The 15,299-nt window shown below is 42.3% G+C and overlaps 1 protein-coding gene across 1 annotated transcript in view; it reads right to left on the bottom strand.

The window, feature by feature from the left end:
• SPATA16 (spermatogenesis associated 16) overlaps nucleotides 1-15,299 on the bottom strand; it is an 80,388-nt gene that overhangs the window by 43,043 nt on the left and 22,046 nt on the right. The window contains exon 3 of the mRNA XM_076340662.1: nucleotides 10,772-10,861. Coding sequence (XP_076196777.1) covers nucleotides 10,772-10,861 — 90 coding nt within the window. The remainder of the gene's footprint in view (nucleotides 1-10,771; nucleotides 10,862-15,299) is intronic.

Genomic DNA, 15,299 nt, shown 5'->3' with positions numbered 1-15,299 from the left:
AGTGTCTCACAAACAGTAATCCCAATCCTGTTGTAATACCCTTTCAGAATGTACTTTCCAAGGCTGTATTATGTTCTTAATGAGATATAACCAAAAATACATGGATTTAACAATAAACATTTCAAAGCAGGCCCAGTATCAGGGGGTAACATATTGTTACAAGCAGGAACTAAATCTTCCCTTAGATGTTCTCATACAGCTTCCACTAATTTCACTGGGAGAAAAGCAATTCAATAGGATCCATGGATTTCTGCATAAGGACTGGATTTAGCCATAAGCTTTATTCAATGCTCATTCAAATCATTGGCAAAAATCCTCTTGACTGCACTAGAACAAAGAGCAGTTTCTAATTGAACATCGTTAGCCCAGCCGGCACAGGATGAACAAAGGATGAAATCCTCATTGCCCTGAAAATCATTGGCAACACTTTCATTGACTCCAAAGGGTGCCAGGTTTTAATCCCAGGAATGACATATGGATCCTATGGATGAAACAGAGAAGGTGAGCAAAGCATGCAGCACTGCCTGCTTGACCCAATGCCGGCAATGGTTTTGGGGAAAGACGTTCACTGTGTCCTGAGGCATAAAAGGGAAATAAACACGTGGCACAAAAATGGGGGAAGACAAATCTGTCACGTTATTCTGTACCTTTGGTCTACTAGAGGTAGTCTACAAAGCTTCCAGCTCCCGTGGCAATGGCAGTAGCTGGTACTGCAGTCCCTAGCAGTGTACGCAAGTGGTGGTGGCCTCCTGCGGCCACCTTGTCAGAAAGAAGGGACTTTCAATCTAAATTTAGAGCAATTCTCAAGCACTAAAGCCTTGTCTATTTTGGAGTCAAAGGACATTTGCAAGTGGTCATTTACAATATGGGCCCCTATAGATATAGTCACTTCAACTGCTGTCGTTTGAAAGATTAAAACTGGCAAATCCTTAATCCCGAGCATCATCCTGTTGCTGCCTGCCACTGTGGGAGCGCTGCCATGGGTCAAATGCAATCAGTCGGGTACGCAGACACCCACAGCAGGCTTTGCCATCCCTACTGCAGGCCACGGACTGGCGAAGCGAGGATCCATCCCACCGGCAGCACAACACGACATCCAGTTTGTGACCTCCCGCTCCTCCGTGGCAGCCAACGCTTTCTTCTCCCAGGTGGCACTGCTACCAAAGGTGGAGATGTGCGCAGAGCCCTGGACAAATCTGGAATCAATTCTCAGACAAGTCGCTTCATCTTTCTCTATTTCTCAGCATCAGCTGTAAAAGGCAGACGATCATATTTGACTGATTTACCTGTTCGGTGTGTGAGTCCTCCTGGCACAATCTTTTGCTAATTCTTTGCAGCGCGCTCAGCACAATGTTGCTCTGATCGTGGCAGAGGTCTCCAGGCATCACTGCACTCCAGACAAACGCCTTTCCTCTTTGTTCTTCCTTCTGAATTTGTTCTTATTTAAATAATCAGACGCATGCTTACATTTCAAGCATTTGTGTTTAATTTTTCAACATCTGCTTTTATCCCTGCTAGATTTCTCCTGTACTGCCGTGCATTTCATCAGGAATGGTGAAGCACATACATACATAAAACCGCTCCGAGCCTTTTGAGTGCCTCCATCCCAATTTTACTTCTCAGTTCCTCAGCCATCAGGGAGCACACACACAGGTCAGGACTGACGCTTGCTACTGTGACCTCAGGCCTTATGAGTGACTTAAAAAATTCCACTTTCAAAAGAAACACAAGCATTAAGGCTCTATGTGGATGGCCTATGTCCAACCCCAAATGTGCCCAAGTCAGAGAGTTTTCTTTGAAGGCCTCCAAGGCACAATTCACAGAACCAAAGTGACACATGCAATAGGGAACTATGAATTTCCAGATGCAGGGACACAGGTGAAATTACGCTGTCTGAATATGGTTACAGGGCTGGGCACTGAAAAATATTTAGGGATCTAAACACTCAGAAACCAAAGGACCAATTGAGATATTTAGGCAGGTTAAAGGCCTGGCTCCCATTGAAATACATGAAGGCATAAAGCACTGAGCTGGGTTCTCAACTCCCACTGAGTACCTATCCATGTGGCCCATAAAAATCCAGGTAACAGACTTTCAGTAGGAGACTTATGAGTGCATGAGGCACTCTGAAATAAGACTTAAGTGAAATATTATTTAAAGAAATACTATTTATGAAATTAATATTTAAGATCCTCAGCCAGTGACCAAACTCATTAACAACTTTTTCCTCTCATCATGTTATCAACATGGCTGATGTATGAAGTATATCATATTAGTATATTATATATACTATATATGACTTACTTAGGATAGTATCTATAAAACCATATTAGCATTTCAGCAGTATGTAAGGGCCAGAGTAGGTCCTTCTTCCCATCTTCTGCAATCACAGGTCCTGGGGAAACGGGAGCTTGTGAAGAGCTGGATGGAAGAGGTTTCAGTACAGGTCAATTGGGATCAGCTGTTACATCATGTGGAGATTTTGGACAAGTGACATTGGCCAGCAACAGATCTCGCTCTGATTTGTGCCTATAGAGTGACTACTTACGAGTTCAACTTTGAACCCTCCTGAGCACAAGGAACATAGGGTACAAAAGAATAGGAAAATAGCTCCCATTGAGTCCATGTAATGCATTTTTCTGGATGAAATGCCATGTTTTATTTTTACAGTTTTTAAAGATATTGGGATTAAACTCTAATGGTAAAGAACAAAGATACGTACATTCTCTTCCCACTTCTGACACAATCACTTCATGTGATATACAGAAATATTGGCCTTGTATTTACAGAACCATCTGCCAATTCTGAGTTACTAATCCAAAATACTTAAAACATGCCTGAGTTTCAGGTGGTAGCCCACCAAAGAGCTCTGTCTGACATGAGAACTGAAGTATTTCTGGCAATACACCTTCAGGAACACCTTAAGGATGCTGGAGAAAATGTGACACTTCTTTCAAAACATGAGGCTTTATATTCGAATGTTTGTTTTTTCCCAGTTACTAGTTTGGGCCAGTATGAACTTCCATAACATAGCCAAACCCATCTGTGTTAATGTAGTGAGCCTGGAGCCAAAGGTGTCTTGCAACATCTGCTCAATCTGGCCACTTGGTGGTGCAGAACAATAAGATATATTTCTATATGTGCAAGCAAAGAGCACACCACAGATCCTAAACTGTCGCCCTCAGCCCATCTCCAGACATGCATAGGACTTGTAATAAAAAAGTCAAAGGTAGCTTTTGCTGCATGACAGCTGCTGACACTAGCAGCCAGTGTACAGCCAAATCCTTCACAGCAGCCATGCAAGTCTGTGACAAGAAAATGGATGGTACGGGTGTAAGAAATATGTGGAGTTTTCTGGAATGCAACAGTGTTACATTGCCAAAGAAGACAAGAAATTAGCAATGTTGCTAAATGCTTGTGTGTTCATTTACCACTGTAAACACTGGAAAAAATATGAGGGCAAGACTCAAGGTCAGCTCCTTCGGCCTTGACTGCTCCCCTTGAGCTGCGCAGAAAGGAAAGAAGCCCTGAAGGGGAGAGGAGGATTTTTGTGCAGATGGCAGAGCCTTAGGAATAATCACAGCCTATGCACATTAGAGTAACTTTCACTCTTCTGTGCTATTCAGCCCCAATTGCTGCTAAGATCAGGAGGCTGATAAGTGGCAGAAAATTACCTTTGCTCCCTACTTCAAGTGATCTCACCTGGATCTGCAGTAAGTGGTACTAATAGAAGGCCTCAGCGACTGCCATGTGATGTTAGCCCTGTGCAGACCTACTGTTTGGAAAGGGTAGGTGTGTCTCCATTTTTTCATTTTAATGGGAATGTTAATATTCCTGATGCAGCCACCTGGGTATTTGAGATCTCTGATACAATAGTACTGAGCCGGAGAGACAAGATGCAAAATAAACTACTGCTCTCTTCTGGATGGATGACCTTTCTTATTTTCTGCTGAGATTAGAAAAGGAAAATTGTGTTTATAACTGAAATATGTAGGAGGTAGTTATTTTAATGTGATTAACCCATTTGAAAAGTGAACAAAATAATAAGTTAATTTTTAAACATCTCCATATATCCTAAACAAATGTAAACTCATTACTTTGAGGTTATGGAGACACTTGGAAACCATCAGATGATAAGAGATATACAGAACTCCAGAATATTGAGCAGGAATGAAATTACTAATGTCAGGATTTACCTATATGTAGACTAGCCCCAAAATGGGGCAAAAAGTTATGTTATCTATGCATAACACCTTGGTGCTGCTAATTTCTGCAGAGGACTGGCTAAAACTTTGTTTTAAATATTTCACCAGTGAACCTTAAACGTACCGGGAATCTGTTATAAAACTTCTGTCCTGCCAAACCCTTCCACATTGGTGATGGGGTACGCTTGCTGTCTTTACTGAAGTTTCTGGGTCATTAGCACATTGCTAGAAAGGAGAAATAAGTTTCCTGCAAGGAAAATGGCACCTGTATTTAGAATACATTTATTATATTTATTGTTATCTGTCCCATGGTTGCATGCAGGTAATAACTTTCTGTGTTGTATTGAGATTGCTATGCAGTGATAACGAATATTTGTCATTTAATGGCAACTGCTATGTAAGGACATAGAGAATGCTTTACAAATGTGAGCTGAGCGATGCACGGGGAAAGGACAAGCCTTTTAAAATGACAGGGAATGCTCAAGAAAACAGGTCGGTAAGCCGAGCAAGATCTTGCGCTTTCTGTGACCTGGTATGAAACAAGCAGCAGTCAGCGTGGATGTGCTGTACAGGTCCCAGGAGGTGTGGAAGGCCCCAGTGCCTGTGTTAGCTTCACAGTCGAGCTGTTTGGAGAAGGGATGGGGTGGCTGGGATGGACTGCTTGTAACAGGGATGCAATGAAACTTGCAGAAGGACACGGTCTGTGCTTGTTCTGGCCTCTAGCCGGTGGTTGCTCTGCTCTCTTGTATCTCTTCGGCCCTCAAGCTCCCTGGGCTAGGGACATACCTTGCACTGTCAATGCGTGGATTTACTTCTGGCAGGGGGTGTGGAAAAACTAGTATTGAAGGCTGCCTCTTGCCTCTGATGTGACCCTGTCTGAGCGAGCTGCTGTTTGACGCTTGGACAATCTCAAGTGATAAAGAATAACGTGTGTGGTGCAGAAATAACGGCCAGTAATTTTAGACACAGACTAACATCGTATGTTGGTGTCAAATTAAATAATAGGCCGTGTGGACTTTCCTTCGGGCTTTGACTGATCCCAGCACTTGTCAGAGCTGCTTTCCTAGATCCAATTTATGAAGCGCTCCTTTCACAGTGTTACTCTGGGGAGGACGGGGGTCACAAAAACAGCAGAAGCTCTCGGATCCCTTCGCGAGCGTGGGAAAAACAGATCCGTTTCCTTTCCCAGTCCTGGGCTCCGTGCCCTCCCCGTGCAATGCGCCTGCCGGCAGAGGGGGGGCCCCTGCTCCCCGCCGGCGCCGCCCCGACCGCCAAACCGCGATCGCGAAGCCGCCCTGGGGAGGGCGAGGGGCGGCCCCCGGGGGGTCGGCAGTCACGCGTGGGGCGGCCCCTCCGGCGGTGGGAGCTGCCCAGCTCCGCGGCGCCGCCGCCTCCCACCGCGGGGGCACCCAACCGGCGCTGGGTGCGGGCGGGTCGCTGCTCTGCAGCCCCCACCCCAGGGCAGCCGCTGGGGTCTGACCCCCGGCAGCTCCCGAAATAACGGTATAAAAATAACTCCCTGGCTGCGAGAGCTCTCTGCGTGCCGGTGAACCACGGGGCCCCAGAGGGACTCTCACAGTGTTGACAGGTGTGTGTGGGTCCGTTGCTATGACAACGGATTTCTTTCTTTTTATAGAATTGGATTTTTTTTTTGTTGATTTCAGTTGAGGAAAACTGAAACAATTAGGATAGAGAAAGAATATAAACTTTCCTCTGTTTTTTCCAAGAGAAAGCCCAGGCAGGAGGCAAAGGCAGGTAGCACAGATGCAGGTGTGTGCAAGAGGCAGTCAGCTGGTGACTCCTTGAGCTTGTATACCCAACCCCAATTACTTACGTATCTTCCCTTAGTACAACTGTATGCTTTGTAAAAGAAAACCAGACATACAAACCAACGCAAATTATTCACCTAGCTTTCTGGCACTACACTTTCAAGTCTGACTAAAAGGAGACATAGACCTGAACTCATACAGAGGGCTGAGGTTTGCTACTTGCAGACCTAGTTTGCTTTTCAGCTGATGGGATTATCTAGATTATTTTTTTTTAATGGAAATGTCAAAAAGCTGAGTCAGCCATATCACAGCTATTAAGATCCTAAAACTTCTTCCTCCTTAAGGATTGCTTACCCCTACTCTATGCAGTCAGATGAATATGAGTTGTTTGTTCTGGCAGAGGGACAGACGGTCTGTTTTCCCCTACATGTATACAACTAATTTCACGTCACTAGTGTTCTAGCTGGTGATAAAAGAGCTATCTTAAGCTTTTCACAGAACACAGTGACACTGTTAAATCAGCACAGCATTTTGATTAGTAGAAAGATGAGAGCTTATGCAGCTTAATGACAAAAAGGGGCAAAATCTCTTCTGTACTTAAAACTCCAGTTTCAAAGCACATAGCTGGCCATATTTTTCTGTAAGTTACAAATTTTCACCTTACTTCTGACTCAAGGCTATTCAGTGTCAGCAATAGTCTGCCTGTATCAGAAACAGCGTGGCCAGCAGGAGTAGGGAAGTGATCGTGCCCCTGTACTCAGCACTGGTGAGGCCGCACCTCGAATACTGTGTTCAGTTTTGGACCCCTCACTACAAGAAGGATGTTGAGGTGCTGGAGTGTGTCCAGAGAAGGGCAACGAGGCTGGTGAGGGGTCTGGAGAACAAGTCTTAAGAGGAGCGGCTGAGGGAACTGGGGTTGTTTAGCCTGGAGAAAAGGAGGCTGAGGGGAGACCTCATCGCTCTCTACAACTACCTGAAAGGAGGCTGTAGCGAGGGGGGTGTCAGTCTCTTCTCCCAAGTAACTAGCGATAGGATGAGAGGAAATGGCCTCAAGTTGTGCCAGGGGAGGTTTAGATTGGATGTGAGGAAAAATTTCTTTACTGAAAGAGTGTTTAAACATTGGAACAGGCTGCCCAGGGAAGTGGTGGAGTCCCCACACCTGGAGGTATTTAAAAGACAAGTAGATGAGGCACTTAGGGGCATGGCTTAGTGGGTGGTGGTGTTGGGTTGACGGTTGGACTCGATGATCTTAGAGGTCTTTTCCAACCTCAATGATTCTATGATTCTACTTGAGTAAAGAAAAAAAAATTGCTTTTGTGCCTTATTGCTCATCTGGTTAGACCTTCTCCTGTGGATGCGTAACAGGCAGCTGTGGGGTCACAGCCCATGGGCTTGGGAACTTGAAGGATGCACAGTCTCTGATACCTCTTCCTTCAGTAGCTTCGAGGCTTACCCTTGGGTGCATGTTCCCTTTCTAGCACTCTTGTCCTTGAAAGCAGGGGCCGGTGGTTCAGCTGCTCTGTCCTTAGAGATAGTATGGACCTCCCAGGGTCTTCTGCAGCTCACACATCCCCTTGCACATACGTGTCCCTTCCCTAAGGCAGCAGTCCTTATATTGCCAGGAAAGTTGGGTTCTCATTGGCCTTCTCCAAGAGCAGTTCTCAGTTTTGTGACAGAAGTGAGCCCAGGACTCTGTCCTGAAATTTCTTGTTTGGTTATTAAGTGATCTTTAGATCAGCTGTGACCACGTGTCCTTTGGTAGGGTACTTTCAGTAGCTGCTATTGGAGGCTGATCCTAAGCCTAAATGCCTTCTAATGCCTAAAACTTCCTGGTAACTTCCAGACTAAATTTATATATAATGCATTTATGCCCATTTGTTCAAGGGCCAAGATGGTCTTTCAACTGAAATAGGTTTTCTCCCTTCTGAGGTTTAAATCTTTACTGTGTTTGTCAAGAGCAGTCTCCTATAACATCAGAGATACCAATAGAGGAGAAATATATTTACTAGCTGACATCTTAGTGAAAGTGGTTGCAGCACTTTGGAATTCATCATTTGCAGATGCTGTGACCCCACAGTGGTGTTTCTAGGACTGTTTTACAATGCCAAATGGCCTTAGGCTGCACTCTACCTGGTGGCATCCTATCACAGTGCTATCCCAAAAGAATCACTATGCAGCTGATAAAATTCAGAAGTGATGCAGATATGGGCATATCAGACTTCTTAATTTAATTCAGATGTCCTTGCACTTAGACTGCTTCACATGCTTATTCTCCTGATACTGGGCTGTACTAGCGAAAACTTCACACAGAGGAACTTGAGAGACCCTTAAATTATAGTTGACCCCACCCTAACCTATGACTTTCTCTGAACCACAGAATTTGGTCTGGTACCTCCTCAGAGACAAAATCTCAGGGGATCTCAGCTTGACAGGCTGAGTTAAATGTGGTTGTCCATGCTTTTGCCAAGCAGTAATGTTCACAACCAGCCACTCCTGTTCACATACCCATATAGTGTTCTGGGTGTATTTAATGGACTGTGCAATAACTTAAAAATCACATGAGGGGGTGGGAAGGCACGGAATATCTAAAAGCAGAAAAAGAAATACAATGACCTTGTTCTTGTGCAAAAAGCAAGCAGAAATAAATGATGGCTTATGCTAACAAAACCCAAGTTTGTATTTGCAGGAACTGCAACTGAGTATCTGTATGCCATGGTCTGTCGGTAGCGAGCAGAGTACATTCTGCACCATTAGTGGGGTTCGACTAAGACCAGTGACTCCTGTGAGGTGACAGAAGTAGTGCTAAGCTTAGTTTAACACAATCTGCAGAAGCAGCTCTGCACAGTTGCTATAACACTATGTTAAACTAGGCTAAACTCTGAATACTGCTATAGTCACTGCTTTTGGAACCACTCTGGATTCAGTCTGTCAGAATGTTCCTCTCCTTTACAAAATACATAATCTCATTTAAAATCATCTAGTTTCCTGAAAGCTACTCAGTGTGGGGAAAAAAGGCTGACACAGTTCCCTCTTGCCTGCTGATGTAGTAAACTTACTGCTTGCTTATCTGCAGTAACACCAACCACACTTTTTTTTATTTTTGAAATCATATTTATGAACACCTTCTTGGTTCATGCTGTCTTCTAAAATATGGGCATTTCTATGTAGTGTTTCTTAGGAAAGATCAGTTTCTGAAAGGGTATTTTTTTAACTTTTATTATTGTTGTTATTTTTTAAAATCTTCAATGTGACTTCAGGTGGAAAACCCTCTTCCCTCCCCCTTTCCCAGCACCCCAAACATTTCCCCTTGTATCACTTCACCTCTTGGGATACTAGTGAATTTTTGGGTTTGAAAGTATCTTGGACAGGATTCCCCACCTGTCATAAAGCAACATACTCTCCTAACACAGCTCTAAAATGTCTGGTTGGTCAATGGACCTCAACTGTTAAGGATTCAGTAGATAATTATTTTTCTCTGACCCAACACCCCAACAAGATTTTTAGGAAGAAGAGACTGTTATCAGTGAGATATAAAAGGAGATCTGGGAACTATCACAACACTTCATTGTTTTTCAACAAAATGTTTCACTTAGTTTGAAACATCTTTGTTTGAAACGTGAGCTGTGTTTTTGTTTTTTTTTTTTTTTTTTAAAAAAAAGAGTGGGTGGGTGAGTTTACAGTCAAGTGAAATATTCCAGGTTTATCTGAAATCATGTTTCTAAAGAAATTTGGAAAAGCTGTTTCTTTGTCTTGGGGAACCAATTTCTTCTCCCTGTCCTGATGTGTGAAAGCTAGTGGAGATTACTTTGACATAATCTCAATATGTGTCCTGCAGAAGGAAAAGTGCTCGTCCTGGAGTTTTTGGCTGAAGTCCAGCACAGAAAATTGAAGTTCATTTTCCCAAATCCTCTCTGCAACTCTGCTTGGGTAAAGTCTTCTTTCACTCCCTGTACAAACTGTTTTGCTGCTATATTAATAGCTTCAGAGCTCTACCACTAACATCCATCTTAAATGATGAGCAAAGTGACTCCTTCAGTCTCACGCCTAATTCGCACTGACTGTTCTGCCATTAGTTAGCTAATGATTTGTGAAATATTTTGTGATACACCTTGTGGTCTTCAGCTGAACAGTCCTCTGTAAGTGTCTAATGTTAGTAGTAGTGACGATACATAGCAAGTCACCATTGCATTTCCCCATGCGTTTCTTTCATTTAAGTATGTTAAAAACTTCTGCTGCATGTTGAAACTTTTAGTTTTTGGCAGCGTTATTGCAAGCATACAAGCAGAGCTTCCTCTTGCAGACTTTTCCTGCCAGCAGTTCCCGTTCACACCAGCAATCTCATCAGCTGCACGCAGGCTAAATTTTGCAGCGTACCGCAGTGTACCCTGAGATCTTGATTACTTTTTTAAATTCTTTTTTTTTTCCCATCCACTCAGAGCACACCTGAGCTTCTGCCCAGGGTTATGGGGAAACCAGGGAGTGGAAGATTCTTGTGTGCATGTAGCTTTTGTGCCAGTGCAGCCCTGGGACCTGACTAGGGCTCACCCCTGTGCTTGAGAATGAGTAAGTCCTCCTACATGCATTAGTCTAACTGCAGCTAGGGACATAATTGGGATTATTCATGTTACGCCAACTGGGAGGATTGGAGCTCTGCTGCATGCGAGATCAAATACACAAAACCAAGGCAAAGCTCCCACTGATTTTGGAAAAGCCTGGATATACGATGGTATCCTTGCTACCGAGAGCTGGAATGAAAGATATAGAGAAACCATTAGAAATCCACGAGCAGCGGAGTACCTTGCAGCTTCAGAGTATCTCTCTAAACACCTAAACACAGCAGCTTGGCGCAGGTGGTTCCGGAAATAAGCTGGGTTCAGAATAATGCTCCTTTAAAAGATAAGAGAGACGGACAAGTTTAGATTTCTAACTCTTAAATCATTAAAAGCTACTAATAATCAAAGTGTGACTAAGACACATACTGTATACACTTATTCTATACAACTCAACACTGGATGTCTCAAATGTAATATGAACTATCACTTTCTCTCTCTTGACAGCTGTGATATATGAACAAGCATTATTAAAATTTTTATTGAGGTTTTATCATAAATGCAGTTTCAGTAGGGTTTTGCGTATTGTTCTAGAAAAAATCTCCTGTGGTAATATGCTACATTGCCTTTAGCTTGTAGATAACATAAGCAGAAATGCTACGGTACAACTTCTTGTTAACCCCTACCTCCACAAACATGCGTGGCAGTTGTCTGACCTGTCTACCTGGAAAAACTGTGCATCTAGAATGTATTTTAATGTTAGCTTGGAAGATTTTAAAATAACTTTCCGTACAAATGATAGGTTCTACGTGGGTGGACCTTGGCATATTTCTTAGATCCTTAACTTTAACAGATGCAATTCCAGGTGTAACAAATTACAGGCTTTAAGTCAATATCAGAAAAAAGATGGAAGGGTAAAAATAGCATAAACTAAGCAGTTAGATTGGCAGGCAGAGTATCCTGATGTGAGCAGGGGGAGGGCAAGAGTGACAGCTCCTTCTAAATCTAATCAGTTCCACTTCTGAGCTCTCCAACAAGTGACTGGTTTTCTGGTCAGCACTTCTCCCAGGGTTTGGAGAAAAGGTACATAAAGCGTGTTCTAGGATGCAAAGTTTTATAAAACATGCATGTAATAACAAATATTAAGTATTTAATAGTAGTTTACCACATCAACAAAGAGATTAACACTACATTCTACTACAAAGGAAACTTGCAAACTGGCTTTTGTTTCCTCATTGATAGTTTTGGATATCATGATAGCATTAAATACTGCTGCTCTTGTGATTTCAGTCTACTAATAACCACAGAACTAATCCTCTTTGTAACCAAATAATTTATTAAAGTTTATTCATTGTCTTGAAACTGACATAAATATATATGTAAACACATTCAGCTATAAATTCACATTTATGGAAACACCCAGTGCATTTTAGAAGACCAATAACTGTCTTTTCTATATGTTTTCACCACTCATGGGCTGTATGTCTGGCCCCTTCAGAAAGTTCTTTCAGAATAAGTTAAAACCTAAAAGTGTCTCCAAGATGCCGTAGACCCGTGAATCAAATTCACTCTGCAGGCACTTTCTCCAAGGCGTACAGAAGAAGGCCTAAAGCTCTGAATGGTTACATCTACCTTTGCAAGTAATTAGCTATATTAGGAGTGGATCAGTAGACCAGAGAAACTAATGTTGAGGCCCCTACATCTGTATTGTAGGCAGCTGGGGCTTTTATTTCAGACTAGACTTAGTCTGTTCCCTTAAAACAAAATGTCCCCGTACATGTTGCTCAAAGCTGTCTTGAAGGTTGGTTTGGATTCCTGTGTCTTCATTAGGTGCTACTTTTATTTTGTGCACAGCTCACGCAGAACATGCAGGAAGCTTTCTCTGAAATTAATCTAGTTTGTGAGTGACAAAGTTGGTCTGTGAACTGTCTAGGGGGCAGAAAATGGAGGAGATTGGGTAAAGTGCATCACAATTCTACTATTGTGCCAAACCAAAATGGTAAGTTAGGTGTAACCAGAGATGTTTCTGTTCTTCTGGCACAGTAAAGCTTTGCTCTGTATGAGCAGAGCTGCTCTGTGCTCTGGAGATGCAACTCCACAGAAGACCATCCTAAGGTGGTATAGGAACTGGGAACCACCTCAGAACTATGCTTTCCCAGTGCAACATTTGAAAAAACACTCAGAAAACTGTATTGAGACAAAGCATTACCCTGCAGGAACTATCTCTCTGGGAAGAAGGTGTGGGGAGAAAACCAGTGACAAATGATATCATGTAACTTAAGGCATTACTGGAGGAAGTGTAGACCTTTGTGATTAGAGGCATATCTAAATACTGAACTGAAATCCAATGTACAAAACAGCGCTGGACATTAAAATTTAGTGGCTCTTAATGGGGGGAACGAATCACTCTTATCAGTAACAAAAAGATAACGCCAACAGCAAACACTGCAGTTCTCAGCCAAACATGGTTCAGATCTGAAGTTTAGACAATACTGATGGTCACCAAAACTTAATTTAATCAAAACAAAATCTTCAAAAGATCAAATACTATCAGCATTTAATGATTTGACCAAAACAGTAATACCTTACATAGATGACAACTGGTACTTCTGCAAGCTATTTTAAAGGAGATTATTGCTGCTGTAAACTGTAGTCAAGAGTTGATAATAGTGATACTGATTTTTTTCTTTTCTTCCCCCCTTCCCCCCCCCCCCCCCCCCCAAGCTATTGGTTCTACCACAAGCAAGCAATAGCACTATGAGGGGAAAAAATTATAAAATCAATAATTCCCTGGTAGTTAGCAACATATTTTCTGTAAGTCTTTGAGCAGGATGTGCTGTGATAGGTTTATAATAAATATAGAACTGTAGTAGATTTTCAAAGAATTAGATGTCAGCTCTCCATTTTCCGTCTTGATTTTTTACTAGTCTCAAAAAGATCAACTGCTTCTCTTGATCTATAAATTCTATACTGAAAAATATTATAGTATTCCCTAATAGCTTGAGCAAACATCTGAAAGCTATCTTTGACTCCTGGAAGTTTGGTTTGATGTTGCTAGGCTCTCTGTAGCCTATACACTAGAAAGAATTTCTACTATATTACTACTCTATGCAAAAGTAGCCCTTTGCTGTACTGATGCAGTTCCAGTTTAGCAGCCTTTATGCAGAGCAGTGCTGATTTAATGCCAGGTGTGCACTAAAACTGTGCAGAGCTGTCCCTTTGGCTTTTAAATCTGACTCTGAGGTGTTTCAGGTGATTTGGGTGGAAAGGAAAAAAAAACCTGAATGAAAATAGGAAGCAAAGGAATCATACAAACAAAGGCTAAGAGGAAAACCCTAATTTCAGGAAGTTCTCCTTCAAATAAGAGCAGATGGGGGACCCATCTGGCCAGGCAGAAATGTGCCAAGCTGTGCATACTGAGAACAAGTCCGTGCTCCAAGATCCACCTCCAGCCATGAGCAGTTTTGATACTAGGCTGGTTAATCCAGTAATTAATTAGAAGGGATGTGTTTCAAGAGGGAGGCTTGAAAGAAGAATTAAGATGGGAAGAAGGTGGTGGATACACCGGCTGCAACACAGTCAGGACAATCTCTGTATGTGGTGATTTGTGCCATGAGCAGAAGCATCGGTCCTTTGGTCTTACTCATGAGCCTCTCATGGGAGCTTCAGGTAGAAAAAGTAGTTTCGACAGGAAATGTCTGAAAATGGATAGCTCATATTTTGCACAGAGAAAACTTCTAATCCGCAAACTGCAAATAAAGGCACTACATCTGAAGATTAAAACTTGTGTTCTTGCCAGGTTTTGCCCCCATCTGTCAAATGACTAGGCTAAAGTAAACTTGAAATAGATTTTCATTTATTTTTCATCTTGCTGTAATCCAAAGACTGCCCTGTTAAAAGCCTTTCGTAAATCATTTGGTCAGTTTTTCTCAACAAAACAGTCCTTAAGTAATGCTGTATATCAGGCTCTTTTTTGACATTTTCATTTTTTCATCTTGACATCTTATCTTAAAAATAATACAGTGTTTGTCCCATTATCTTTTTTCAAACTGTGAGGAGCGGTGAAGAAGGCATCAACTCTCTCCCCATCATAGCAATTGGAGTACGTGAATCAAAGATGCACACGTTAGTCTGTGGTTTTCTCTTCAAGTTTTTCTTTCAATCTTACTGCCTGTTAAGAAAACAGGTGTGGCGAGAAACTCAGATTGCTACGTCAAACCTGGCTGATAGAAATCACATTGCCTGTTCTCTAAGGTGCACATTCTTTATTGATTTCCTTCCCAAATCCAACAGGGATTTAACTCTAATCTGACTGACATGAAAAAGTGTCTCTGCTACTATCCACCACATCATTCGTGTTTGGCCTTTATAGGCCAAGAAAAAGCCAATGAGGTGATTCTATAGATGAAAGAAGTGAAAAAATACACTTCACCACTACAGCAGATAAACTCATTTTTCTTGCTAGCACTGTGAGTAAAAGTTAGCTTGTTCGTAGAGGTGCATGCAGTTATTTCTTTAATTAGAGTGGCAGAAGCTTTTTCTTTTTCTTAGTCGTCCATGCCTTCCTATGATACAGTGTGGTCTTCTGTACAAATGCATTTTAATAGTCAATTATAATTGACTATTAGAGGAATTAGGTGATTTATCAGAAGTAAAAATTCAGTGCTAAAGCAATATGTGCCTCTATGCAGAGAGATGTAAAGCTAGCATGGATCGGTATGGCAGTGTGCTGTGCTGGCATGTCCACGTGTCGCTGGTACGGCGCGACTCTACAA

This window comes from Aptenodytes patagonicus, chromosome 6, assembly GCF_965638725.1.
Source record: "Aptenodytes patagonicus chromosome 6, bAptPat1.pri.cur, whole genome shotgun sequence".
Taxonomy (NCBI): domain Eukaryota; kingdom Metazoa; phylum Chordata; class Aves; order Sphenisciformes; family Spheniscidae; genus Aptenodytes; species Aptenodytes patagonicus.
Note: the sequence above shows the minus strand (reverse complement) of the source record. Positions and strands in the feature narration are given on the sequence as shown.